We start from the raw sequence: 27,447 nt of genomic DNA, 5'->3' as shown, positions 1-27,447 counted from the left end.
ACAATTGAGCCCAAAATGCAAATAAAGCTAAAGAAACAGCTTAGGGTCTAAATAAATTGAAAAGAACCGTTTTAATTTCTCGTACTGTACTCTCTAGAATAGCAAAAACAAGTTCCTGAAAATACATTGATTGAAAGGTAACTCATAAAATTAAGTCTTGATCCGTGCAGTAAAAGGTTGCTAAATCTGTTAACTACTTCCAAAGGTAATAATTATATGATCCTTACAAAAACCACTGGAGTTAGCTTTATGATGAAAGCAATTATTTTTATATTAGTACAAGCATTGATTTAAACTCCTGCAGAATCAATAAAACCATTTTTCGTTCGAGACAAACATTTTAATGCAACTTCTCATACTAACAATATTACCGGAACAGTTGACAACACAGCTTTTCTCCTTTGTATCTTATCTCAGTGATGACCTGAACGATAAAAAGCAACTTGTATTTGTCTAATGATTCTTTTTCAATTCATTTTGATTGGGACCTGCCTTAATTTATGCTATAAGAGTGTGGGTTTTGACCGCACGTCCTCAGTTTCATCTGCCACCTCTGTGGAAGTGTCGATCGATCAAAAAAGGAGGACAGTGACTCTAAGGAGCTACAATAGGTAGGTATGGTTCGAAATCGTTCTTTTAAGGGTATAGTGATGTTTTCCGTTATGTGATTTGAACATTTCTGGCTGATCTTTTATATAAATGGACACCGCTATTTCCTCCATTCTTGTCTCAGAAAACAAAATTAAATCACGTTAATTGCATTCTAACTTGCCCGTTGTTAAGTGTCTTTTTCTTTGATCTCGGAAATGTTAGTGAGCCTAGATCTCGAGGCATAAAGTGGGCTGAAAATTTAAAGAAGCTGTTAGAGAATTTGACGATCGTGCCGCAAATCTATCATGATCATGATAGCCCATACCACTGGCAATAAAACTGATATCTCACCGCTTTGAGGGTCGACGGCCTCAATATAAGAATTAATCTTTGTAACTAGGCGCTCAAAGCATGGCCCACACGTACACGATCGACATTCCTGCGATCGAATGTGAAAACACTTTGAAAACCGGACTTATACCGTGGTTCTATTGCTTTAATTTGGAAGACTGAGTTGAAAAAAAAGTAAATGCAATACCAATGAATGATTCAGTGACAACTATCTGTAAACGTGGTTTGTGACAAAAACCACTGAATTGGCTCAATATCAATATACTTCGCAAAATCATGATTTACGACAGGAGCCCACAACCTTAATTGTTAATTTTTTACGATCTTTGCATTAATTATTTAATCGTGGACATCTGTTCTTCTGCCAGCGAGCTATACTCGATACCTCTCTTTGAATTTTTTCCATCATTTTTTCCACTTCTTTCTTATCTTTTTAAAACGTTCTTAGTCACTGAGGGAAAAATGTCTCCGGTTCCAGTCTCAGTCATTGTGGGAAAACGAGAGGCAGAACGGGGCCTGGGGTTTACCAAGTCAGCGTTGATCGCTTGATAAATATTTGAATCAGTAAGGTATTTATAAGTTTTTCGCGAACGGAATCGCCGATAAAGGCCATCACCTAGCCAGTTTAGCGACGCGTTTCGATACCGGGCGTGGCCTGCCGCACATCTTACTTCTTGTTACGAGCTGAAGCAGGAAATCACGCGAGTGTCCGCTAGTTTCGAATTCCCGTGGGTAAAATCCCTTCCGACGATCTTTAATCCCTGAGTTTTTATTACGGCCCGAGAACGTGACCCGTTGATAAACTTGTGGCAAGTGAAGGCTGACCGTAAACAGTGAACCCATGGACATCGAAAAGAAGATGCTGAAAAGTTTTGTCTTCGATTTAAGTTAGGATGATAGGAAGATCGATCAGAAAGGGTCATAGCCGGGGGCCACACACTTCCACCCAATTTTTTTCTGGGAGTGCTCCCCTGGGGGTCAAAGTAAGTATTCAACTGTATCCACTCTTCGATCCGGCCTTGAGACTTCGTACAACTGCGAGAATACCAGAACTTCGAGGCAAAATAAATAAAAAAGGAAAACGTTGATCAATAACGCAGTTAGGTCAGTTTCACTTTGAACATTCACTTGCTGGGTCAGCGCGGATATTATACTAATGGTCTTTATTAAAAAATAGATTATCTTTACCTCACCCCCCCCCCCCCCTTCACTTTTACCTCGTGAATCGAAATTGAAGATCGGAACGCAAAGTCGAATATTCTCATTTAGAAATCAAGTAAAGCTTTCAGCCACGCCCAGTTTGGTCTCTCTTAGTTTAGACAGCAATGGAAATCTGAGCGCTACATACATCTAAAGAATTCAGTATCATTTTATGATATTAAATCACATTCTTATCGGATGCTGTCACCATATCCCGGGTCATATCTATGAAGACGTTTAAAATATTTCGTACCAGACTGACCTGAACAATGCATCTTTACTGACAATGTGGCTCAAACACTTTTGTCGTGCAGCTCTGAAAGGTACCTCAATGGGTAAATGCATCGTCGCCAGTCCTATAGTAGCACCAAGATCCGCATATTTATCCTGACCACTTAACGAGACGTCGAGCATCCCTGCCCCTTCCACGGTGAGAGTCTTCCTCCACTATGGGCAAATCGAATATCGGTCGATAATCAAGGACAGGGAGCCTGCTGCCAACTAAACTCATCTTTATTTCGCAGCTCAAATATATATCTCTCATGATATGTTCGCTCGTACGTCTTTCGCCGTGACCAGCTTCCAGTTGGCTTGATGATAGCTCCTTTATTAAACAGAGCACTGAATCGAACCGGTGTCACAGAGGCCATGGAGCCGTGGGCTCGAGTCAGGAATAATTTTTTTATACCCTCTTTTTCGCAGTTGCCTCCCTTGCGTACAAAACTGAGAAGATAAAGTCGTAAAATCTTCATCCCGCGGTTAAATTAAGACATGATCTTTCATATATTTTCACTTCTGGAGTATTATCACTTCTTTTTGGAGTGGAGCTGAGCAATTTTAATTAACACCTCCTTAGTTTGTCTTTGTGTTTATAAAAGGTCAGTGCTGGTGGGAGTTAAACATTGCGTAAAATTTCCGGTTACGATGACTAACCGGAAATAGTTAAGCACGCGCTGATACTTTTCATGTTTTTTACCCAAATCAACATGAAAGTTCATGCACCGTTCCTCTCGCGTGCCGGACTCATCGTCTCACGGGTAAGATCTTTTTAAACGATCACCACGGGACGGAAATTGCTTTCTGTGGCGGGCGCGCGTGATGTGTGCGAGTTATGAGGGCATACTGAAACTTAAATTTCATCTAATATGCCAAAAATGCTTCGCTTTTTCTGTTATCTCTATATGCTTAACCCAATACAGTTATCGGCTTTTTTGAAATTCTTATGTGATGGTGCTAGCAGACAAAACACGGAAACATCATCTCATGTCTCCAGGGAAGAATAAATTATCACTGCGACTGTGAAATATTCGGTAAAAGCTTACTCTCATTGTTTACGTCTATTCTGTTTGTGGGACGGGACGAATTACTCAAATAGGATAAAAAGAACTTTCTACAAAATAAGTGTGAAACTTGTTTTTCTAGAAGTTCGAGTACTATATTTTAAAATTGAGCTAATTAGTATTAAATCTGAGAATTTCACCACTCCTGTTTATGGCGTGTTTTAAATTTGTCTTGTACGGTTAAAATATTCGTCTATGAATCTCTCGAGAAGATGATATCCACATAGATGTTCTATAATAGATAGGACGGAAATACCGAAAATATACGTCTACATTATCATACTCATTGTTGATGTGAAGTTCAGAATTACGGTTGTTTCTTTTCTGCAATGACATCGAGAAAACCTTGCCGTTGCGCTTAACAAAATATTTCAGGTTTGCTAAGCAGCTTTGTAATGAAGCATTGAATGTCAAAGAAAATTCTCAAGCTTTCCGTGGCGGTAAAAATACAAAGTATGATATAAAATGACGCACTCATGAACGGGGCGGGGGTGTGGTGATGCCCTTGTTGGCAGAGTCATTCCGTGATGACATTTCCTGTTATAAATGATGACACACTGTTTATATAAGGCGGGATTCGCATTTCAAACAGATCAGAAACTGAACTATCGTACAACAGAACGGATACAGCGTACAACGTGGAAAGAGACCACAACCTGGAGTATTGTTATTAGAACTTTTGGAAGCATTCAAAATTGCAAGTAAGTGTGTTATTTGCATCACCAAATGGCGTAGTATTCTGAAGTTTCTGCCAGAAACCTTCTAAACGCAGATGCTAATGAGAAATTGACCTCAGAAATTGTATCGTGCTGCCGTGGTCTCGTGGTGTATATATGGACTACCAAAATATCTCTCGCAACAAAACGAATTCGGTTTTCTCATCAATACAACTCAAGGTCAAGGCTCTCTTTGAGTATTTGATTCATAGGTCCTATGCATACAGAACCCTATTATATTTGTGATGAGCACAGCCGAGGGTTTGTATTGGAAATGGCACTCACAGTATTATACATGACATTCCGATGTCGTATAAATACAAAAAACAATAGAAGATAAAATCAGAGCCGATTTGTATCTCTCGCGCAAATATATCCCGCTCGCTGAGGCAAGAGGCTAGACGAGTCAGAGACCTTGTAGATTTCACACTGATTTCAGTTTTGGCGTCTTCGCTCCGTCGATCTTTCATTATTGTTGTTGTTTTTTGTCAAGGACAATGAAAGCAAAACAAAAAAGAATTGTTTTAAAAACACTGCAGTGAATAACGAATAAAACCTATGTAATTGTCCCTTCATTCTACAATCATTTCATGCTCACTGAGTTCCAACAGAGGCACTAATTATGCGTCTGCTACGAGTGAGTCACATCTCAAACAAACACTGCCCGTTTTGTAGATCGGTCTTGAGTTTGCACCACGTTTTCTTCGTCCTATGAAGAAAACTGTTTCCGGATTAATGCCTCCCAGGTGATGATATGACAAGCCAGAATTTCCACGAGGATTTCACGTACTATAAATTCCCGCGAAGCTCACGCATTCTGCGCTGTTTATGTAACTGCTGTATTTACTCCTATTGTATTCACATTGCATGCTGGGTAAGCTTTTTACATCAAGTGTTTATTGGAGAGTTGTGTCGACGAAAAGGCGGTTGATTTGAATAATACCGTATGATTGCCACTTGTGGCTTTTCAAAAAAGGCGTTGTTTACTTGTCACCTAAGCCACACCAAATTAGAATGGCGGTGCAACATCTAAAGCACTCGAAGTTAGCGTCTGTTGCGGTCATAAAAGGGACGCGTTCGAAGATATAGCCTTTGTAGATCTTGTTCCTAACTTGTTCATGGCGATGCGAGCTCGGTTTATGTTGCAAAAGACCGAAGGGTAAATTATTTTTATGTGGTAGCTTTTTGTTACAACTACATAGTGTTTTAACGAGGTGCTTTCCTTTTCAAACAGTTTATTTGCATTGTATATTATTCTAGCTAGCCAGCAAGCATGTTCACCTTTGAGTCATGACAGCACTAGCGAAGATCCGTTTGTGTTTAACTTTGCGTTACGACTATATTTTCAGGTTTACAACAAGACCTAACGAAGGAAAGAGAGGATTCGATGTCACAATGGCTTTTGTTTTATCGTTCGTGCTGCTTGTTTTAGCTGGTAAGAATTGCATTTAGTTAAGCTTAAATTCTTTAGCTTGTTGGAACACGAACGAGCAAAAGATGCCAAGCTTTATTTAATTGTTATAGCTTGTAACCTCCGGTCTGTTTAAAATTTTGAGTTTACCTTGAGCCTTTAATAAGCGTAATTGAAAGCTTACATTGTACTTGGATTAACGATGGTCGACTCAAGAATAAGAAAAAAGTTTGTCCATAATTCCGAGTGTATGTTTTTTTGCCTACCCATGTTTGAGGTGGGCGGGACGGTGGAGGTGGGGGCTGATTAGAGAGACAAAGGCCCACTGGACGGAGGGGGGGGGGGGGGGGGGAGGAGGAGGAGGAGACTGTAATGTAATGTAATGTAGAAAAGGTACCAAGTAATAAGAGATGTTTAAAAAGGTTGGTGGATCCTTATACCAGTTTCATAACTAGACAGCTATCTGCAAGGTTGTCATGGGAGAAACCAAATTTAATAGCTGGGGACATTTCTAGTGGAGGAGGGAGAAAAGCAGGTTAGGGATGGTAGTGCATCTTGGAATTTAGGCCCTCTATATGTTAGGGCTGCAATATCATGGAGATATGTATCTATAGCTTATCTAGAACACTTTTTTTCACAATCTCTTTTGAATAGATTTTATTCACAATTCCCAACTTTCTTCTTAAGGTCAATCCTCACATTTGCATTGCGCATCCTTACTGCGCATAATTTATGGCGTCATTAGCTCGCGCTTGTGCATGCGCATATTGAAAACATGACGGATTTGCCTTGATATTGAACTCTGTCAGTTGAAAAATGGCTCTAGCTCACCAACGAGCATGGGCACCCCAATTTTTTTTCCAGTCGTTATAAACAACTAATCATAAGCTTTTCGTGGGAAAAGACTGATCTAATTTCTATGGCTGAAAATTGAATAAATAAGAAAAATAGCAAATACACTGTGGTCTTTTCTATTTTGCAGTCGGTAACCACGTCAAGAAATTTGGTTCAAATTTTTAATCAAGGATTTAGCTTTCTGTCTGAATCAAACTTAAACGTTTAGTTGTGGTCCAACACAATGTATTGACTGTAGTTTAATGCGTGTTCTTATGAGTCCGGGCTTACAAAGATGTTACAATTACTGGGAATGCGTTCTTGTAATAAGCATTAAATAATGCAAAAATGGGGCATTTTCAATGCCTCACTGCTCCTTAATGAGCATGGGCACCCCCCTTTTTAATTTCAAAATTGAAGTTATCATATGACAAACATTCAGTGGACAAAGTTTGAACAAAAATCTATTGTCACTTTTATTTCAGAGGAATTACCTTAAGGGCCCTAGTCAGCCACACGTTTGTTTTTGTTTGCAAGTAAGAGTTGTGCTACTAGATTTTATTTGGAACATGTCGAAACGAAGGAAATCACTGAAACTACTAAAGATAATTAAAGATACTTTCAGGAACACAACTTACAGTAAAGCAATAAGATTTTGCTTAAACATGCAGTATCAATAATTTTGATGGCAGCTAAAATGGTGGAGGCTGACTGTGGTCATTTAAGAAACAGGAAACTGGAGATAGGTGCTTGCGTGATGGGCCATTCAAGAAGGCACCCCTTCTGTGAATCTTAAACAGGGTTGCCACAGGTCAGGAAATGGTCAGGGAAAAAAATTCTTCAAGGTCAGGGAAATTAAGTCAGGGAATTTTATTTTGAGTCAGGGAAAATTGACATTTTGAGGAAAAGTAAGGGAAATTTGGAATCATTTAACATGGCTGATTTAATACCTTTGAGGGCTGGAAGAAATGTTTGGGATCACTGTGACCTCCACAATGTTTTATAAATTATAGAATTTTAATATAATTTTAGCAGTTGGTGACAAGTTTAATCAATAAAATGAACTCAACTGTGAAAATCAGTGGGTATTTTTCAGAATTGTGGGGTTTGTGGGCAAGCGTTCCCTCACTCTCCCCATCACTCCATGCTTTGTTGATTTTTTTGTTCTTACTCCAATTTGTGCATCACTGGAATGTGGACAAAGCTCTTTGTCAGGGAATGCTTGCAGTTTATAACAAAGAAGGAAAATTTGTTGAAAACTTGTCAGTGTCAATGAATGGGTGGGTTGGATGACTGTAAGGGGAGGTTAGAAGCTGCTTAGTAACTATCTCTGACATTCTGTATTTGGTTCATCTGGAAAATTGTATTTTGCTTTTATGTAAAGTCAGAATTTTGAAAAACTGATATCTGTGGCAACCATGTTGTAAGTAATTACTAGCATGAATAGGAGGCTATAGGGGGTCAAGTGTCCTGTATTATGCCCCCCTCCCCCCAGTTACTGTTGATATTTGTGGGTGCCACAATATTATTAATTTATTTTCTCTTTAAAGGTAGTATACAAAGCTCACCAATACCAGGGAAATTTTCCTTCGAAGTTTCACTCAAGTTGGAAGTAGTTGTTGTGCGCTTTGGTGAAGATGTGGCCATCAACTGCAAAACCAATGATGCCAGTGCAAATGTCACATTTAAAGTAATTCATAACGACTACCCAAGCAATAATCCACAGAAGCCAGGGAAAATAACCCTAAGTGGCACAACAGTTACTATTCATGATATTACATTAAGGGATGGAGGAAAGTACCAGTGCGTTGCCGAAAGAAAGGATGGACAGAAAATTACCAGAGATATTTTGCTGACTTTTGATATCAGTGAGCATTTCATTTATTAAATAATTTATTTAACTAATAATACAGTGTATACGTACAAAAATGTTAGCATGCTGATTGGTAAGAGCACATCAATTAATCCCAAACAGTGCAGAGAGTGGAAATTGAGTGAAATGTGTGGAATTAGATTGCTTTGTTTATTATTAACAAGTAATCACATGAATTTTTTCTGGAGTAAATAAGCACTTAAAAATTTTTCAAAGACTTCAAAATGAATGCACACCAGGCTTACAAATTAATGAAATTTGTTTGAAATAGTTTTTGAAAAATTTTACTTGTGCTTATGATTTGTTCCAATTTGCAAGAAATCATTTGATTGGTGACATTACATGGTGTTTACAAAAAGCAATAGTTTTTTTTGCCACCGGCAGATTGTAATTAAGCTGTGAGATGGTGTACAGAGTTATTGCTAGACTGCATGTAAGTAGTCCTCATTCGCTTTCCTACTATTAGCGAGAAAACACAAAGAACGAAGTAAAACAATTCCCATAACCCTTTCATTTGCAGCTGCTACAGTTTATGCTAAATATAAGATGAGTGCTGCCTTAATCTCTCTTGCATAATAATTAATTGCCACCAAACTCTGTCGTGAAATATATTCTACATATTATTTAAAAACACATTTTATAGAACTTTACTTAATATGGCCTCTTTCTATACAATTTTTTGTCAGGAAAACCTGAAATTAGTATCATCCCATTTGAAGCAAGGAGAATATTGACTGGATCTAATCTGACTTATACCTGTGAGGGCACGCTGGGCACATTGACTTGGTTCAAAGAAAACAGCGGATCCTCCATCAAACTTCCATCACCTAGTTTACTCGGTGTGAGTATCACATCATCGTTTCACAAATATGGAAGAATGAGGAAAGAGGTGACGATCTCAAATGCTGATTCTTCACACATTGGCATGTACGAGTGCAGACTAAATTATAAAGGAAAAACTATGCAAAAAAGTGTCGAAGTAGATGTCAGAGGTAAATTGATGATGCTTTTGACATTTTACAAATTTTAGTGTTTTGTGGTGTTTAGTACTGTGTATTGTGCATGTAATTACTGTATTATTGTTGTTATTGTTACATTATTATTTATTAACAACTACGAGACACTATTAATACATTTATAATACCGGTAGCATTCAATGACTGGCCCAAAAGGAAATAAAGAATTTTGTTTCCTCTTGACCCTCAATGTTCCCTGAGGCAAAGGGAAGGGGAACATTGAGGGACGAGGGGCATCAAAACTCTCTGTTTCCCATGGGGCCAGTCATTTTAAAGTATTTTGTCAGACCTCCCAACTCAAAATCAGAACAAACTGCGCAAAAATTATTTGATTCAGGCTGGCACACAAATTTGCTGGGGTTTCAAGGAGCATGACCTGATTGCATTTGAGTCAAATGTTCAAGTTGTCGTTTCCCTAGGGAGTTAGTGAGTTTTCACCCATGACATGCGACATGTTCTCCTCCAATAAAAAAACGTATTTGAGTTGGAAGGTATAACAAAACTGTTTACGGCACATCAGGGCTTAAAAGGGTTCTATCACCGTATGTTGCTTGATGATAAAGCCATGGTATCTTTAAAAGCAAACGTGCTTTCCGTGCATTGATCGAAGTCTTCTCCAGATGGAAGATGACTTCCTTCAAGGGACGGAAAGCCCAGTTGGACGTGAACTCTCAAAAGCAAATGTCCAATAATTGGTGAGCTTGTAGAAATCATTCTCTTGACATTGCAGGTTACACATAGCACAAAATGGTGGCACAAATAAGTGTTGTTGTTGTTGTTGTTGTTGTTGTTGTTTGTTGAAGTAGCAATGCCGTGTGCAGTGTCAAAAACACTGTTGTTGCTTTATGCGCTCATACGTGTAAAGGTAAAATAATTTAACCCTTCATCCCCATATGTTATTAATTGATTCTTAATGAATAGCTTCTAAAATATTCAATGCAACTTTCTGCAAGAGTTTGAAAATAATTGGGAAAAGTATTTAGAGCCACTTTAAGTTTAAGTGGCCTCTCTCACAGATTTGTTGTACGTGTATATGTAGCCGTGCATTACTCTCCTCAACAGGGGTGTTTGGTAAATTTGTAGGGGGTCCTTTAAAATCAACTGACCCCCTTTTCCTCTGCCATCAGATTTTTCAAACGTCACTTCATTAGCTTTAATTGCATTTGAACAGTCCTATATCAAACTAAAGGTTGTTTTTGTTGAATATTCTATCAGGTCCAAGTCCTGCAAAGATCATAGCAAACTCAAGTCGTGACATTTGGGCGAACGGTGACAAAGACATTACGCTTGATTGCGATACCATTGGATTTCCTCCACCCGTTATAACATGGAAGAAAGACAACCAAGTGATAAAGAAGTGCTTCGAAAACAAACCATGTGCAAAAACTGAACGATATATTCTCGCTGGGAATAGTTTGAAAATGAAAATAGTGAAGCCGCGCTATCCTGATGATGATGCAGTCTTCAGCTGTGAAGCTAAAAATGATTTTGGAAACGATGCAAGAGAATTCGTTGTTGTTATACCAAGTGAGTTTGTATTCTGACACGAGAAAGTGAATAAGTGAGGAAGGCTTTATTTATTGAAGGAGGCGTTTGACAGAACATGTAGTTGAGCTGATGACCTCTGTGGGCCTCAATATACCGTCGTGTATAGAGGATATTATATGGCCGTGTGGTGATGTGAAACTTCTTTTCGAGCGTTGAAAAATGGGGGGACCTGGGAAATTTCTGGGCCGTTTGGGCTTAAGTTGTGACAGGAAGGAAACCACAGTGTCCCTGACTCTTGCTGTCTGGAAGTAGTTTAGTGCACAAGGAGGCTAGCCCTACTGGTCCCCCTGCCCAGATAATGTATATCTTATTAACCAAGCGCGAGGGCCATACTGGGAGAATATCGACTCAAACAAAACAGAAGGGAAAAAGGACTGGAAGAAAACGAAAAGGAAACTTCATGTGGAAGCAAGTGCTTTCAAAAATGTTACAAGCCGTAAAACTACCAGAAAATCTTCAAGAGCAGTCGACAATTGGAGAATATTGGATCGGTAACAGAACAATCTGATTGGATGATTTTAGTTATTGGCCCTCTGTTCTAACTTAAGTGGTGTAATTAAGTGGACTTCATAGTTTTACAGAGAGGCTATCTAACTTCCAAGTGATGAAATTTAGACCACAGTATGTGTTAATAGTTTCTAAATTTATTTCCAGCTCCTCCTGTCCTGGACAAATCATATGCAAAGACCTACTTCTGGGATCAACAGCAGACCAAGAATGTTCAGATCCCTTGTGTTCTTGCTGAAGGCAGCCCAACACCTTCTTTTTCATGGCATTATAAATTTTGCTGGGGTCACTCGGAAGATCAATGTTCCGACACTTGGCAATCCATTCAAGTTATTTCTCAAGTTCAGGTTAAAGATGAAAATACAAAGAGTAAGTTGTTGATACCTCCTCAAGATATGATGGTGCTGATGAAGTTCAGGTGTACTGTGAAAAACGTGGAAGGGAGCGATGAAATGATTGCCAAGCTCTATAAAACTAATCGCAAAAGATAACTTGTCTGCTTTCGTTTGTTGATACCCATATTTTACTGTACACGTAAATGTTTATGATGCTGTATATTTTTACCAGAATTTGTGTTTGTGCCAATAGCAAGCAAGGAAACATCGTGATCTAATCGTAAAATGACAAATATCTGGAAATGTTAGATTATCAGCTCGAGATTTCTACAGCGTGATAGCTGACGAGGGCGTAGCCCGAGTCAGTTATCACGCGTAGAAATCGAGAGCGAATAATCTAATTGTTTTCGTATAAATTTACTAGTCGTTCAAACTTAACCTAAATCCTCTTCACAGACTCTTCGAAAACGCCAAGAAGCGGCCGTCATTTTGTTAGCAAGGGCCCACTGCTACGCTACTCACAATCTATCACAGAATAGATAGTGAGAGCATAGCCAATCAGAGAACGGCATTTGTGATAGAATGCTAGTAGATTTATACTAACAAATCTTAGATACCTTTTGTCAACTGAAACCGCTAGCCGGCAGCTTAGTAACTTTGTAGTACTTTGTTACTGCATTTACAGGTGTACAGCGGCTGTATGCTAAGGTAACTTCCTGATTAGGAAACATTGCCTAATTTGGAGTTAAACATGACATCGAGTTTAACAGTCACGTGATCTTTCGCACCCGTAACTGTCAATCAGAACTCACTTTGATTAGTAAACATGTTTCGCAATGCGTTCAGTTTGTTTAAATGCAATATCACTTACGTCAGGCATGGTTATGCACGATTTCATTCAATCCTCAGCAATAACCAACTCCTCTCGATCGCCAAAGTTCGCCTAATAGACTGACAAACCTCAAATGTTTTATCACGAATCATACGTATGAATTTGATACCCAGTTAGGTATATGATAACACTGAACCCCTAACGTCCCCCTCCGTGTAAATATTCTTGATTAACGTTCTAGATTCTCCTTTGGAGAAGTTATTCACGTTGTACACCTCACTCACCTAGACCTAGACGTTGTACACCTCACTTAGACTTAAATTTGTCACGTTTCTGTAGAGAGAAGTTAGAAGTTGGTAACACTTGGGTTAATTATGCCTGTTTTGCTAGTCACGGGATAGAAGATCGCGTGACAAACAGGAAGAAACAGAGAACAATCCACCACGATAACTTTTGGTTATTTTTTTATTGACCGCACATTTTATTTCATGCTTTAGACTCAATATATTCCTTGTCGTGAGTTGTATTTCATTATTACTGTTACGATTGATTATTACGATTCATTATTACTGTTACGATTGTAAGTTTAACTTTATTAGAAATAAATTTTCCTTTTAAGTAAGGGGTAGTATCCCCGTTGATTATAACTTTTATTATCGTATGTTAAAGTGGTTTTCACCTAAGTGTCAAAAGCGATTTGCATTTACTTTTGTTTTGCAGTACTAGGATTCACGATTGGCTTAAAAATCTCGCGCCACTCCCCAGTTTGCCATCCAATCAACAGTAAATCCAAAACCAATCGTGATTCGCTCGTACGCGTTTTTCCCGCCCTTTCTGTCGGCCACGTGAACTTGCTTTGCGTTTTCATTGGTTCATTGAGTCGTCTGTGCCCTTTGTGATTGGTCAGATTGATTAATTAAGTTTTTACGACACTCGGCTGAAGACCGCTCTATCTTGTTCTGTTGAACAAATAACTGAATAAAGTATGCTACATAAAGCTGTTTGTTGTTTCTGTAACGTGAGATATCACTTAATAAAGAATGTATCTACTCAAATATCTCGTTCTGAGTCTTATAGGAGCCTTCATCTATTGTAATTATCTTTTTCGTGTTATCAAGGCCATAGTTAATGGAGGGGAATGGTTATGGAGCCCGGCAAACATCAAAGGAGCAAGCAAAGATGCCAAGATTTATGTTGGAAGGTCCACGACCGTGCACAATCTTTTGTTTTGCGTCATACACTATGCATGAGTTACGTAATCAAAACATTTCTATTGGTTAGTTCCGCAGTCAGTAGTAAACAACAACAAACATAGAACGTCCTGCCAGACGCTCTCTTTGATTGCATGGATTTTGTAAAACGTTAGAAAACCACTCAAATGGTTTTAAAATAGTTGAAACCAATCAAGACAAAGATGACTAAGTAAAGGTTGCTTCAAAAAAGGTCACAAATTCAAAATTTGAAAAACATGCCTGTCAAAACATGGCTGCCATAGAAACATCAAGATCCTTTGCCAATGACATGTCACGCCAAATTGTTCTCAGATAATGTTTGGAAAAAAAATTGGAGTTCACTGAGTCGAGAAGAAGCTCAAGAAACCATACGAACTCAAGAAGAGTTGTCCTGCGCTCCTCGAACAAATTTAACACTTCTTTTGTGCCCTCCAAACCTACAGTGCGACTGCTCCAACCAAGGCCACCTGACAAAATTTTCCACAAATTTATCGAATAAAAATCGGGAGGTTAGCAATAGTTTTTCAATAACCTATCCATTTAATCAAGCTGTTTATTACAAAGGCAACAGATTTTGTGGTCATTTCGGATATATTTGTTGGAAAACTGTTGTTAACCGCCGAGATTTTTATTTGTTACATTCGTAGTAAATTTTGTCGGGTGGCCTTGGTTAAGGTAGTTGCACTTTAATTCCCGCGTGAATCATATTCCAAGATGCACGCTAAAGCACGTCTATTGTTATTTTGTTACCGCGTGGCCTGGTAGCAGGATATTAATTAGGTTTAATTAGGTTCGCGTGACAAGGCTCTTTCTCGAGGGTTGTCCATGAGGGAACTAGTTGTGTGACGACTCACGTGACATGTCAGTTGGCATTCAGCGGAAAATAACTAATATTTGACGAATTGGTGGCCCTTTGTAGCAAGATCACCCAGCAAAATGCGTTTAGGATGCAGGTCAATTATGTCCATCATCTCACTCTTGGAATGACCGTTCCAGTTTTCGCAGAAAAAATATTATACGGTCAAAGGTCATTTTTTCAAGAAAATTCAACTGTTGATCATTGATATTTTCAATTATATTTTTGAAATCAAAGAAGATCATTCCTAACGTAGCAAGGTGGATAATTTAAATTTGCATCGAAAACGCTCGTTTATTGAACAAAAACTCGCCACCAATTCGCCGATGTACTAAATTTTAACAAAATGATCACGTGACACGTCACATGATGAGACCGATTCAAAATAATAAGTTAAGGTAAGAGAGGACACAGAGTTGTATAATCAGGGAAAATTTCAACTTGGTTAAACAAATATAACCAGAGATATAGCTGCCTAGCCATAATTCCCCCTCAGATCCCCTCACATTCCTGATCCAGGCGTGAAACTGCTAGGAAAATTAACAAAAAAGAACCAGCTAAACTACAAACATTATTGTAAGTTGACTCGCAATCAATCAGCGATTTTGTTTTCCTCGGTCGCTTTTCGCGCTGCATACAATATGACAGTGCAAATGGTATTTTTCTTATCTTACAAAGAAAATTGTACCATGAAATGACGCAGGCACTTACGCCCCATTCACACTACGCTAGAGGAATTTGATAGCGGGGGTTTCACTCTGAAAACGCATCGAATGTTTTTCGTCCATATTACACTGAAGGAATTACGAAACGCAACAATCAGCGGTCATTTTGAATTTGCGTTTGAGGAAAACTCGGTCAGGGAAATCACACGATTATGGTGACGCCATTGTTTTCGAAAGTCTTCGTTTTGAAAATGTTTTCTGTCCACACGAAAACGAAAAACTGGCGTCTTCAAATTTTTCCGGTTTGAAGAGCGTTTTCGAAAAGCGTCGTTTTGTTGACGGGTTAGTGTGGACGTTATAGGCCTAACCGTAGAAATTAAGCTGCTTTTTCAAATTCTTCGGCGGCGCAGTGTGGACGCTGCCTTATATCCTCAATCATAACACTCTTAATGGTGGTGTTACATTTACTTATGTTTATACTCGATGTTTGAACTTTATTAACCGTTAATAAGCGTTAAGGAACGTTCGATTTACAAATTTCTTGGTTTACCTCCGCAGTTTGACGTCCTAAGTCGGTTCTCTCCATCTCTAAGTCGTTTCACGGTGGCCTTGCTGAACATGCTTTATCACGTAAAAGTTATTCAAGTCTACGATCATTTTAAAAAAATGTTTCCTTCGTTTGAATTTGGATTTCTGTTTAATAGAGCTATAAAATAATTGAGTACGAGACAACGTGCGTCCATAAGTCGTTTAATATTATCTTCGCAACATACTTTATTATAATTCCGAGTGACAGTAGCCTCTTCCAGGCGTTCAGTTAGTTGGGGCGCAGCTCGCAAATCGATGAGCGAAAAAACAGGGAGAAGCGCGGCGCAGGAAAGTTCCTCGCACCAGGCTCCTCTCTCCTTTTCATCACTGCCGCTTTTCGCGCTGCGCCTCAACTAACTGAACGCCTAGAAGAGGCTAGAGTGACAGAAAAAGTGACCGTTTCCTATAATTGGTTCTTCCATATCTAAAGACAGACTTCGGATACATGTTTACGCAGTAATTGGGTTCTAAATCAAAAATCTCTGAATAAACAACTCCGGTGGTAATTATTCAAATGAAGGTCTTTCACGCGATCACGGCTTGGGAGGGGAAAAGTTTGTAGTCCGCGCGCCGGATTTTGGTTATTCCAGTAACCAACGATTGAAAGCGAGGCTGCAAAGCGGTTTTACTTCCGATTGAAGTTTAGAGTCCGCTTGAAGTTTAGAGTCACCTAACTGGAAAAAAAAAAATTAAGTATATTTATTTATGTATACTGAAAAAAATTTATAATATTTACTGTATAGTGTTTAGAACTAATATATAACCCAAACAACCCTAGTGTGTGTGTATGGATTTATAAAAAAGGTTTAAAGAGATTTCACTCAGGTTTAGGTTTATTTTTTTCTAAACTAAAGTAGATGAGATAAAAATTTTAAGAATGTCAGTCTTTTTTTCCTCCACTCTCTCTTAATGTTTTTTTTTTTTTTTTAGTGTTCTTCTCTATCTTCTCTACCTCTTGGAGTTCTTTAGGACTTTACGTAATACAAAATCCAAGTGTGTAGCTCACTTAGCGCTAAAGATGGCATTTGTCTTTAACCACCTTTTCAGCAATCGAGTCCTGTATACATGCATGGATAATATGAAAGACGCGAACGTCAACTCTTAGCAAGAGTTGATGATGGGTGAATAATTTTTAGCTGGTTCCGCAAATAAACCGTACGCGCGGTCAGTTAAAACAACGTAATGACCTCTGGCTAACCCGATAATGTTGGTAGCATTTGTCGTGAAGAGCTCGGACTGTGTTTTGACTGGAGGGTAATAATCGGGAACTCTAAAATTCATCTACGGTAGTTTACCGAAAATAATGGTACTCCGAGTTTCTCCACGGCGAAATCTGGACATAACAAAATTATTGTCTTCTTCTTCCAAATGCGACGACCCAACGCGCCTAGTGGTGTACCTGAAAAAAGGACATCTGAAAAAGTTGCATAACAGAAGGCTAAAGCTTTTCAACGCCTGACGGTAATTTGTGCTGAACAGGAAGAGAATGATAGGATTGATTGCCGTGCTGAGAGATGGAAAAAGATAAAAAAATAAAGCTACCATAACCATGCATTTATCTCGAACAAATAACGCTGGATGGAACATTTTGAGAGCCAGATAAATACATAGTGGAGTCCAGCAGATGAAGAAGGCAACGACTATGGATATCAAGATTTTCGTGATCTTTTGGTTCTGTTGTTGTCTCTTGTTGACTAGATGGTCTTGTGTTTTATCTTCAGTGTTGGGGCGATTTCTGACAGTCTTCACAATGCGAGTATAAAGGATGGTCATGGCAAAAAGTGGAGCGCAGTAAAACACTACAAATCCGGTGAAGTTGAAGATGGCGTGTACCAGTTTATCCCACACAATCCTACAGAAGGTTTGATCGTCCACTTTAACAACTTTCGTGTAAAGGAAGTAAGGAAATCCACAAGCAACTGGGATAATCCACGTCAGTACTAATAGCGAAACGCGAATTCTTCCTCGCGCAAGCACCGTTATCTTCAAAGGAAACACAATGGCGACGTACCTATCCACAGCAATCAGGATCAAACTCAGGACCGAAACAACTTGTGATATTCCTCTGAAATACATTCCTAGTTTACACACAAAGGTAGCCACACGCCCGGTGATGAAGACTCTTGTCGTCAGCATCCCTTCAGCTGCGTACAGTGGCCAGTTGAAACATGCGCAAAGGAGATCTGACACCGTCATGTTGACGATGTAGTAGTTTGTGCTCGTTCGAAGGTTCTGGGTATTTACAAAGCATGCCATTACAAGAAGGTTTCCAATGAATGCTGCCAGACTAACCGTGGATAGTAGTACTGTAAACAGCGTGGAAATCTTGACGGAGCAAGGTGGTTCAGGGCTGTAGACACCCGGCGGTTGAACCGTAGAATTGTTCATAATGCCCACACTTGAAGTTGAAACGGGTACTGTTGTTTGATATGAGCTAAAAGGTCCGGCTCAGCGTAAACGTGATAACCCAAGTGAAAGACGCTTTGTAATAGAGGAGAAGAAAAGATAACAAGTGGTTAATTAATAAGATGAATTGTTTTACATTACCGTAAGTCCCGGAGGGTACTTCCCAAAGTTTTTGGTGGGGGTGTGTGGCCCGAATGTTAAGACCTGTATCCTATTTCAGGCCAAAATGTGTGATTTTTTATGCCCCATTTCAGACCTGAGCGAAAAATCGATAACCGATTTTACACCCCTAAAATTAATATGCGGCTCTAATGTTCGTCCGCAGCTCATCAGAAATGGCTCACATTTGCGTCAACATTTGAGAAGGTCTACAAATTTGTCAATGTCAATGTCGTTTTGACAATTTGTCAAAATACCCAATGTCAAGCTAATGTGAAAAACCCTATTCCGGACGAAAATGGTCAAAATCTAATGAGTCCAAAACCGCTCATTAAACCAAAGCCTTCAAGGCCGCACATACCTATATATCCCATATAAGGGAGTATCCAGTCCCCGCCGCCCCCCCCCCCCCCCCCGCGCCATAAGTAATCTACTTGTAAATTACAGTGGAACCTCGCCTAACGGCCACCTTGTTAATACACCTCTTTAATACGGCCACCTCGTTATTACAACCACTTTATTCTGGCCCAAACAAAAGCTCAGTCAATCATCCTCTTATTCAAAGAACCCCTTTAATACAGCCACCCCGTTAATGCGGCTAGAGTTTTGCGGCCCGTTGGTGACCGGATTGACGGGGTTCCACTGTAAGCAAGATAACACGCAAGAAAGCACGCGCACGTGTAAGTAATTAAGTTCATAAAATAAGTAAGAGTGCGAGAAAGATGCATTTTTTAGACCCTTCATTAAAACTGTAATCTGTATTGATAATGGTTTAGTTGAATTCACATGGAATTAATCTATACCTTGAAAAAAGAGAATGCACATGAAAGCTAGTTTCTGGCTTTGAAAACACATGCAATAAGCCCCCCGCCGTTTGTCCTTAATGACCGGTTGTTTACATCTAGATCACCCTGCACTCCGGACATAAATCGCTGCCAGTTTGTTCTTGTAGTTTTCAGTGTTTTATGGAAAAGCGGAACACGTTATTTACCTGCGATAGGCAGCTATATTTAGTTCCTATAAGAGAAATAGTCACGTGATCACGATAAAGCTATTTTCGTACGCCGGACGAAAAACACGAGGGCTTTGTAATAAAGGCAATTCAGCTACCATAGTAATAAGTTTTAGGAACATTTAGTTCCTATTAGAAAAATAGTGACGGGATCATAACAATCTCTTGATCAAAATTAACCGATTTTCGTTCACCGGACAAGAAACACGAGGAATTGAGTAATGAGAAAAAACTCTGAAATTCACATGAGCGAAACACACAAGAACAATCCTCGGTGTTCCCAAAAGATCATTGCCTGCGCATGCGTCACTTTTTTTCTTTTTCGTTGTTAATGCCTAATTAATTTCGTTGTTTCTTAATATTGTTGAATGGCGCGTGAGACAAGCCAAGAATGACAAACTGCTATTGACTGACATTTGCTTCATTGCCCCTGAATTAGCATGTTCACATGCCTAGCAATTTCTTTCATTTAAAACTTCACGGGAAATCTGTTGTACTTCATTTTTTGTCATCATTCATTATTTACAAGCTCATTTCTCTAGAGTCTTAAATACCTACCCAATGCGTAATTATTTCACATTAGCTAATGTATCTTCGTCAGAGAATTTAACGAGACGCTGGACAGAAGCTCAGCAATATAATAAATTGTAAAACTAATCAGTTTCATAATACGCTTGCCGCCAGTTGTATTTAGCGAAATTCATCAGCGAAAGCATTCTTAATTTGTTTATTAAATCCTCAACTTAGCAAAACATGATTTAACTATATATGACACAGGCTTGGCTAAGTGCGAAAGTAACATTTTGCTCAAATGTTATTGAAAGTTTGCAGTGACTTTGTTTCCTCGTCGAACTGAGTAAAACAACTCTGTGAATCGAGCGCGAAACAGGTAAACAAGAAACACAATATTCCTGTTTAGCCACTGCGTTCCAAATATACAAGTCGTTCTTTTAACTCTGCCTGACTGAAAATATTTGTTTAACGAGCGACGTCTTCGATTTCAGTCTCATTAATAACCTTTTAAGCTGATAATTCCTACCTGTTCGAAGTTTCTTATAAGGATGTCACAAGCCGTCCTCTAAGACTGTTTGTAGTTCCAAACAAATAGTTCATCGTGCACATTGGGATTAAGTTCGATGATTTGAAAAACAAAACTCGTCGTATTTGTTACCCCCTGATGCGAACGACAGGAATGAAATAATCTATGCGACGCCTAATAGGTGAGGTAACAAGCAGGGGAATTGAGGATACAAAGACTTTCTTTATGAGGTATTGTTATTTTTTTAGTACTCGCAAAATTGTCATTTAATTTCGAAATCGCGTTCTGTGATCCAAAACACTGTTCACTCTGGGGGTCTTTGCATAAAAATAATGAATTTTCCACTAACGAAGCCTGATGGGCGCCCTCGAGCAATTTGAAATGTAAACATTTAACAAATTATTTTTTATTGGGGTGGCTATGCATGAGACCGAATTAAAAACATTATCGATGATTTCCGAAAAGTTTCTATGATGAGACACGAGGAAGTATTACCTGACTGTTCAACAGGGAAAAAAAAACGAGAACCGCAATATAAAAGATTAAAAAAATATATTCGTTTTCTAAGTTCATCACCCAGTTTTTGATTAAAATTACATGAGAGAACGTTTTATTTGAGCAAGCAGTTTTTAATTTAGTGTAAATTGTTCGTCAAAACGAGACATATTTCTCCGGAGGCTATGCTCAAGTTGTTTTACAATTGAATCAATGCTGATCAGCCTAAGTAGATTAAAGCTCGTTTGAGAAAGGGCCACCGGATTTCAAATAATCCGAAGATCCAAACGCTCCAAATCCCTTCAAATCACCTCCATGTCGCTTCCTATTTCACCTCTTTTTATTGAGACAAGGTATCAAGACATGTTCTTAGAATTTGTGCGGCAATTAGGAAGGTGGAAAACAATTGTAAAGGTTTTTTTTTAAAAATTACTCAAAAAATAGATTTGTGGGCATATTTCTCCATGTACGCCACAACAATCTGTGTACAGGAAGTGAACCCGGGTAACCCTGGCAACAAGTATTTCGTTTGTATTCACAGAAACGTAGCCACAGAATTTGACATGCCACTGATAATATTCTGTCCGAGAGGAAGCTTTCCTCAAGGCTAAATACACGGTCTTTTCATTGAATCATGAATTGTACAATTTAATTAAAAGCGTTTTCAACGTGAAACAAAATAAAGCAAACAAACAAACAAGCAAACAAACAAATCAATCAATCAATCAATCAATCAATCGATAAATGAAATATACCTACGGGTATGTTTTTGGAAAATCAGTCAGATAAATATGCAAACAGTTTAGTCGAAACGTGTTCACTTGCAATGTGTAAAGCCCTAAGTGCCACAAAAAGCTTCAGCTTGCAGCAGGCTTCTACTTTTATCCAGTGATGCAGTAATTTCTTTGGTCGGCTGCTCCTCGATCTTACGAAGTGTACTCTAAGTGAGAATATCGATATATTAAACGTACTCGTAAGTAGCCGCAAGTTATTATTGCGTAGAAACTTGCGCCGCGGTTGGGTGGCTAAACGTACTCGCAAGTTACCCCAGTCGCAAGTACACACAAGTCGCAAAAACACCATTTCAAGGTAGACATATCCTGTATTTCATTAGCTGATAAACGGTTGATGGACGTCACTCAACTTGCGTTGACTTGGGTTGGGTGGCCAAACGGTGAAAAACTTGCGTCGACTTGCGTGCAAATTTGATCTCGACCAATATGAGCGCAAGTCATCGCAAGTCAAAGCAAGTTCACGCAAGGCCTGGCCAAACGGATCCCCAAGTAGACCAAAGTTCTCAACTTGCCTCAACTTGCCTCTACTTGCTAGCCCGTTTGCCAGGGCTTTAAAATAGGCCAGGTTCGATAGATCAATATTCCTATCATGGTTCCAAGGCTTTCAGGACAAGCTTCCATATTTGGTGGCCATCGTTTTCTTTGTATCCAAGGAATTGAGAAATTGAGAGCTAGACAAATTTGGGAATTGAGAGTTAGACAAAAGACACTTAACAAATTTGCAATTTTGACCTGAAAGATTCGATCGGAAGCATGTTTGAATGTTAATATGTCGAACGAGGCCTTTTTAACCACTCTATCGACCTAGAGACAGTCACTTTGAAACAGGCTCCGCTATCCCTTTTTATGAATTTACAGCGGCTAATTAACAGACTCAATTTTGGTCACAGAATGTGGCCAACAAAAACAAACGGATGCCCATTTTAGAAATGCGTATAAATTTTTTATCAATTTTGGACCTGGGCCTCCGCGATAAAATCTGATTTTCAGAGAAAATCCTAAGGATATATCACTTGTAGCTTACTGCGAATTTTACACCTAAAACAAAGGACGTAATTTTGTTCATGGACGCCTACGTGACTTAACTCAATTTCATCTTTAATTTTCTGCAAAGACTATTGTCTTCAGTGTTTGGTTAAGAAATATATCATTGAATTCTTGGAAAGTAATTAGATATAACGCTTCAAGACAGCTCATTGATATAATGACTTCAGTTTTCACAAATTTTCCTCGCAACGAAACAACACAAAGTGCGTTTCGGTTCATGCCACAGATTTCGGTTCTTGCTAAAGACTTGAAAACTAACTCTGTTTATTCTAGTCCTGAAATAATTTTGCGAAATAATTCAAAGAAAAAGACTTTACCTCTGTTCAATGCATGACATATTTAATCACTTCTCTTGTAAAACTGGTAAAGGAATGATGATATATTATATGAACAGCTCTTGAAACTACAGATCTCCATCAGAGTTTGCGGATCGCAATTTTTTCATTTGTGTGAGGCATGACATCTAAGAGAATTGTAGAAACTATCGTAGTATCAAACTTGGTCATAGAATACGTGTATCTGCCTCATAATGCATGCTTATCAAAAGAACGGATCGAATTTTTGATTTAATTGGCCGAGCTTAAGAAAACGGAAGAAATGTGGCGTTTCTAATAAGTCCATAACAAATTTTAACTTTGGCTGCAAAGTTAACTTTGTGGTTGTCAATTTTTTTTGCCTCACTTCGCGAGCACCCCGGGCCGTTTCAATTCGCTTTATGACTGCTCCTGTATAAATACTGATAGAGAAAGCCATAGCCGACCTTTGCCGTTCAGTCGCTCAGAAATGTGGATCAGTAGTTGAAGATTTCTGGCGGTGATTTTCAAATAATAAACTAAAGGAACTTACCTTGACGTGTGTCTCGTTCAGTCCTTCAGTTTATCGTAGGACTTGATCGTGACTAGCTGTTTACAGAAAAGACAATTTTCTTTCTTCAATAAGGCGTTTCCGAGTAAAAGCAAATATTTAATTTTGACAGCCATTAGAGGAAAGACAAGCTAAAATTAATTAGTTCGATGCCTCGCGCACACGTGACCAAAGTCGGTCGGACACAAGGCCTACGGCAGTCTTTCTTTTTTATAAGATTACGTTTAATAAGAATATCGAAGCTGAAAATTGCGAAATTTTAAGAATATTTTTAAGATAAACCCGAGGCTGAGATTTTGAAAAGAACATAATTTTGCGTATGCTTTTAACGAAACCGTATAAAATTATTCCTTTCTCTAAGCGGCAAAACTAGCCAAAATAAAAAAGCACTAGCCGTATGATCGTTGCCTTTATATGCGTCATATCAGGCCTTAATGCCTGCAGGCTGGCTCCAAAATTACTTGAACACCATCCAGACACCAAATACATTCGAAAATAGAAATGTCATACGTCATAATCTAAGAATATTCACAGGAATATATTTTCAGCCTAAAATCGGCAGAAACTGACAAAGAACATTCACCCTCGGCAGGAAAAACAACATTCTTACATAAAAAAAGAGTGTATTTGTCTAAGAAAAACAGGCATAAAACGTTGAATTGACGGCGGTTTGTACTATTGCTTTTAAAAACCACACTGTGCAGATTCAAGACACTCCTGGCATGTAGACTTTAGAGACTCAAGCAGTTTGTGACAGGCTGTATTTAGCGTTTTATTTTGTTAGTGTCCGAGCCCACGGCTCACACAACTCTCGCTCGCGCTACGATCAATTTTTACAAGAAATGATGACGGGTTTTAGTCACGCAGCCAAATATAGAGATCACATATAAATTTTTTCTTTATGGAGCAAACTATTAGTTGTTCCGTTAACAACTGAAACAACGAAATGTCATCCTTTGGAAAGTATTACCTTCACAATGACTGCTGCCCGCACAGGCTAGCTTCCTATTTACGTTGCGAATCTCGACTTTTCTGTTTGGCTGTTTCCCATTTTATTAGCAGTTCCCAGACCCCGCTGCGTAAAAAGTGAGAAACCAGAAACTGCAAGGGACCGCATACGATAAACGCTGCCAACGTAGGATCTACAAGAGATCTGGTCAGCCAAAAAAAATGTATGTAGACAAACAATAGACTGCAAGGTTGATACTACGTATCAGAATATCTACATAATGATGTTTCCAATGTAAGAAAATTCGAAAGCACCTAATATCTCGAAAATGAGAATTCTGTACCACGAATCGAAAAACAATGACGGGGTTGAAACCTTTTCTTGTTCGAATTAGAAATATTCGAACGAAAATATAGGAAGAATCCATGAAGTGTTAGCAATCGTAACAAAAAAAAAAAAAAAAAAAAAAAAAAAAGAAAAATTAGATCTGTAGTAGTGTAGATAGCCAGACTTGATTTAATAATGATGTGATCGACTGGAATTACAATTACATAAAGCTAAATTAGTAACAGCGGGTAAGTGGTTCTGCACCCGAGACGAGAAAGACAAACTGACTGTGTACAATAATGGAAAACCGAACATAACTGAAACAGGCTGAAATTAAATGCTGATGAAATAGAGTTACTCACCAACATTTCCGCGTGAATCCTATCTCATGTCTTGATGAGTTCTTTACCGATTTCTGATTCTTCGATCACGCGCGTTACCGATCTCATTATATAGTGCTATTAACGAAATATATCCCACGTGACATTCTGTAAATTACGGAACGAGACTTGATGATAGATATTTAGTTGCGCCTATATTTTAGCAGTTACAAATAGACCAATTTCGATATATTAAAATTCAGCCTAAAACAATAGACCCCAGTACGAGGCTCTGGGAAATAACTACAGAGTTTGTCAGGTTTATTCCCCAGAGCCTCGTGCTGAATTCTATTGTGTTAGGCTGAATTTTAATATATCGAATTGGTCTATTAAACGCGAAACACCCTCATGTCAACGCAGAAACATGTCCCCTTGACCACGAGTTAAATTGCCCAGTAATTCAAAGGCAATTATTACTTTTTGTGTCTGCTTTACTCCAGCTTAGTAACTCCGTGTGTCTAAACTTTGCAAACTTCTTAATAACTAATGCATACAAACATACACTGAAATCTGAAGGAAAATAAAGATTGCTCAGAAAATTGCAGCGAATGTTTGGCCGAGGATTGAATTGTCTGTTGCACGGAGGCATCGTAACCACAAAGGACCACAATTTGCAAATCTTAAAACTTAGCCAGGCAAATATTATCACTACAGGATAAACAGAATTCTGAAAACGAAACTTCGTTCAAAAAATCATGTTTTGATCAAATAGAAACATCAATATCCCAGCATACCCCAGCCGTTTGACTCGTTGGCACACCCGGGTGAGAGGGAATTTGGACAGATTCCCATATTTTTTTTACCCTGATCGAAATCATGGTGGAAATATTGGAGATAAAGGACACTTGAGTAATTTAAAGGAAAACCGTGTTCCTTTGTGAGATCCTGGGCCTGGAAAAGCTGCGTGCTGCGTTTGAAGGTAAAATATACCGTTTTTCTTCAACGCACGTTAAATTCAACGCACATTTTTAAAATTATATTTCCAAATCACCATGTCCCAGGTGCAGGTTTTCATGAGAGGTTGTCATTGTCCAAAATTAAAAATAACCTATCCTTCCGAGGTTTCAGTTTCATCTAATATAAGATTCTCTAAGAACCCGAACTCGCGAATGAAAAACGCAAAGATCAAAATCTTGGCGAAGTTGTTGATATATCAATCATCTATCATATTCCAGATTCTTAAGTTAATCGAATTATGATGTTTATTTTGATGGCGCGACAGTGAAAACAACGTCGAAGGCACTGTAATAATCTTTTACTACTGCTAATGGTTATCAGTTGCATGAGGAAGCAGTAGACTCTTCTACAAGCAATTTATTCCTGCTGAACGGCTATTAACGTTAAGAAGCAGGAAAAGAGTCATGCAAAGGGCAAATAAAAAACAATCAATCAAATCAATCAATCAAACGGTCGCGTAATATCTCGACTTAAATCTTTTAGTTTGGCTTTCGTGAAAAGAAAAAGAAAAGAAAACCCAACTTACCACAACAACTAAATTTGTCGTTTACCCACACATTTCACTGGCTCTTTTTGTCGATTAAAACATTTCTTACCAACACAAACTTCAACAGCTGAAAAATTCTCTCGTTTTTTAAAACGCAATGGCAAATATTTCATTTTCCTCGACGAATGTCAAAATGCTTCTATCATACGCCAAAAATATTATTTCACTCAGTTCGTCATTCAGGGAGGGGGTTGGGTTGGGAGGGGGGCTGGGAGGTGGCCGAACACAGTTTCGCGCGCGCTTTTGCTGATGTAATTCAGCGCGCACACAAGGATTGCAAAAAACAAACGTGCCGTCAATAGAGCGATCATTTTATTTACTCAACACCCGCAGTATCTGTGCTATTTTTCTCTCTATAATTGAACGCAGCATATTGATGGCTTTAGTCTTTTATTACAAAGATATGTTAGAAAAGGTAACGATGCAAAGAATTCAGCAATTCTCAGCTTTTTCTTTCTTACCGAAAGAACCCAGTTAAATGCAGCGCATGCGTAGTAAGTCAATAATTGCGATTGAATGAAAATTTGCATTCTCGGAAATACGCCTATTTCGCGAGAACCACTCATTAGAATTTTA

The 27,447-nt window shown here is 38.7% G+C and overlaps 2 protein-coding genes across 7 annotated transcripts; one reads left to right on the top strand and one right to left on the bottom strand.

Annotated features, from left to right (window-relative positions):
* The first annotated feature begins 441 nt into the window (after nucleotides 1-441).
* On the top strand, nucleotides 442-13,609 carry LOC110056444 (neural cell adhesion molecule 1-like). Of its 3 annotated transcripts, none has more exons than XM_089273223.1 (6): nucleotides 442-611; nucleotides 5,548-5,633; nucleotides 7,994-8,311; nucleotides 9,003-9,308; nucleotides 10,548-10,859; nucleotides 11,535-13,609. In XM_089273223.1, the coding sequence occupies exons 1-6, from the start codon at nucleotides 457-459 to the stop codon at nucleotides 11,876-11,878; spliced, it is 1,521 nt and encodes a 506-aa protein (XP_089129349.1). In that variant the 5' UTR covers nucleotides 442-456; the 3' UTR covers nucleotides 11,879-13,609. The 3 variants fall into 3 exon arrangements, with proteins under 3 accessions (XP_089129349.1, XP_089129348.1, XP_020618583.2); XM_089273222.1 differs by lacking the exon at nucleotides 442-611 and adding an exon at nucleotides 4,018-4,183; XM_020762924.2 differs by lacking the exon at nucleotides 442-611 and adding an exon at nucleotides 5,129-5,357.
* A 2,179-nt stretch (nucleotides 13,610-15,788) lies between these two features.
* LOC110056436 (neuromedin-K receptor-like) lies at nucleotides 15,789-26,948 on the bottom strand. Of its 4 annotated transcripts, XM_089274245.1 has the most exons (4): nucleotides 26,851-26,948; nucleotides 23,694-23,749; nucleotides 20,512-22,471; nucleotides 15,789-18,376 (listed from the first exon to the last, which is right to left on the bottom strand). In XM_089274245.1, the coding sequence occupies exon 4, from the start codon at nucleotides 18,281-18,283 to the stop codon at nucleotides 17,177-17,179; it is 1,107 nt and encodes a 368-aa protein (XP_089130371.1). In that variant the 5' UTR covers nucleotides 18,284-18,376; nucleotides 20,512-22,471; nucleotides 23,694-23,749; nucleotides 26,851-26,948; the 3' UTR covers nucleotides 15,789-17,176. The 4 variants fall into 4 exon arrangements, with proteins under 4 accessions (XP_089130371.1, XP_020618574.2, XP_089130369.1 ...); XM_020762915.2 differs by lacking the exon at nucleotides 20,512-22,471; XM_089274243.1 differs by lacking the exon at nucleotides 26,851-26,948 and having other exon boundaries at nucleotides 23,694-24,273.
* Between the last annotated feature and the right edge of the window lie 499 nt (nucleotides 26,949-27,447).

The sequence above is a fragment of the Orbicella faveolata genome, unplaced genomic scaffold (assembly GCF_042242905.1).
Source record: "Orbicella faveolata isolate gen_17 unplaced genomic scaffold, um_ofav_v1 contig_35, whole genome shotgun sequence".
NCBI classification, from domain to species: Eukaryota; Metazoa; Cnidaria; class Anthozoa; order Scleractinia; family Merulinidae; genus Orbicella; species Orbicella faveolata.
This window is presented reverse-complemented; position numbering and strand designations above follow the sequence as displayed.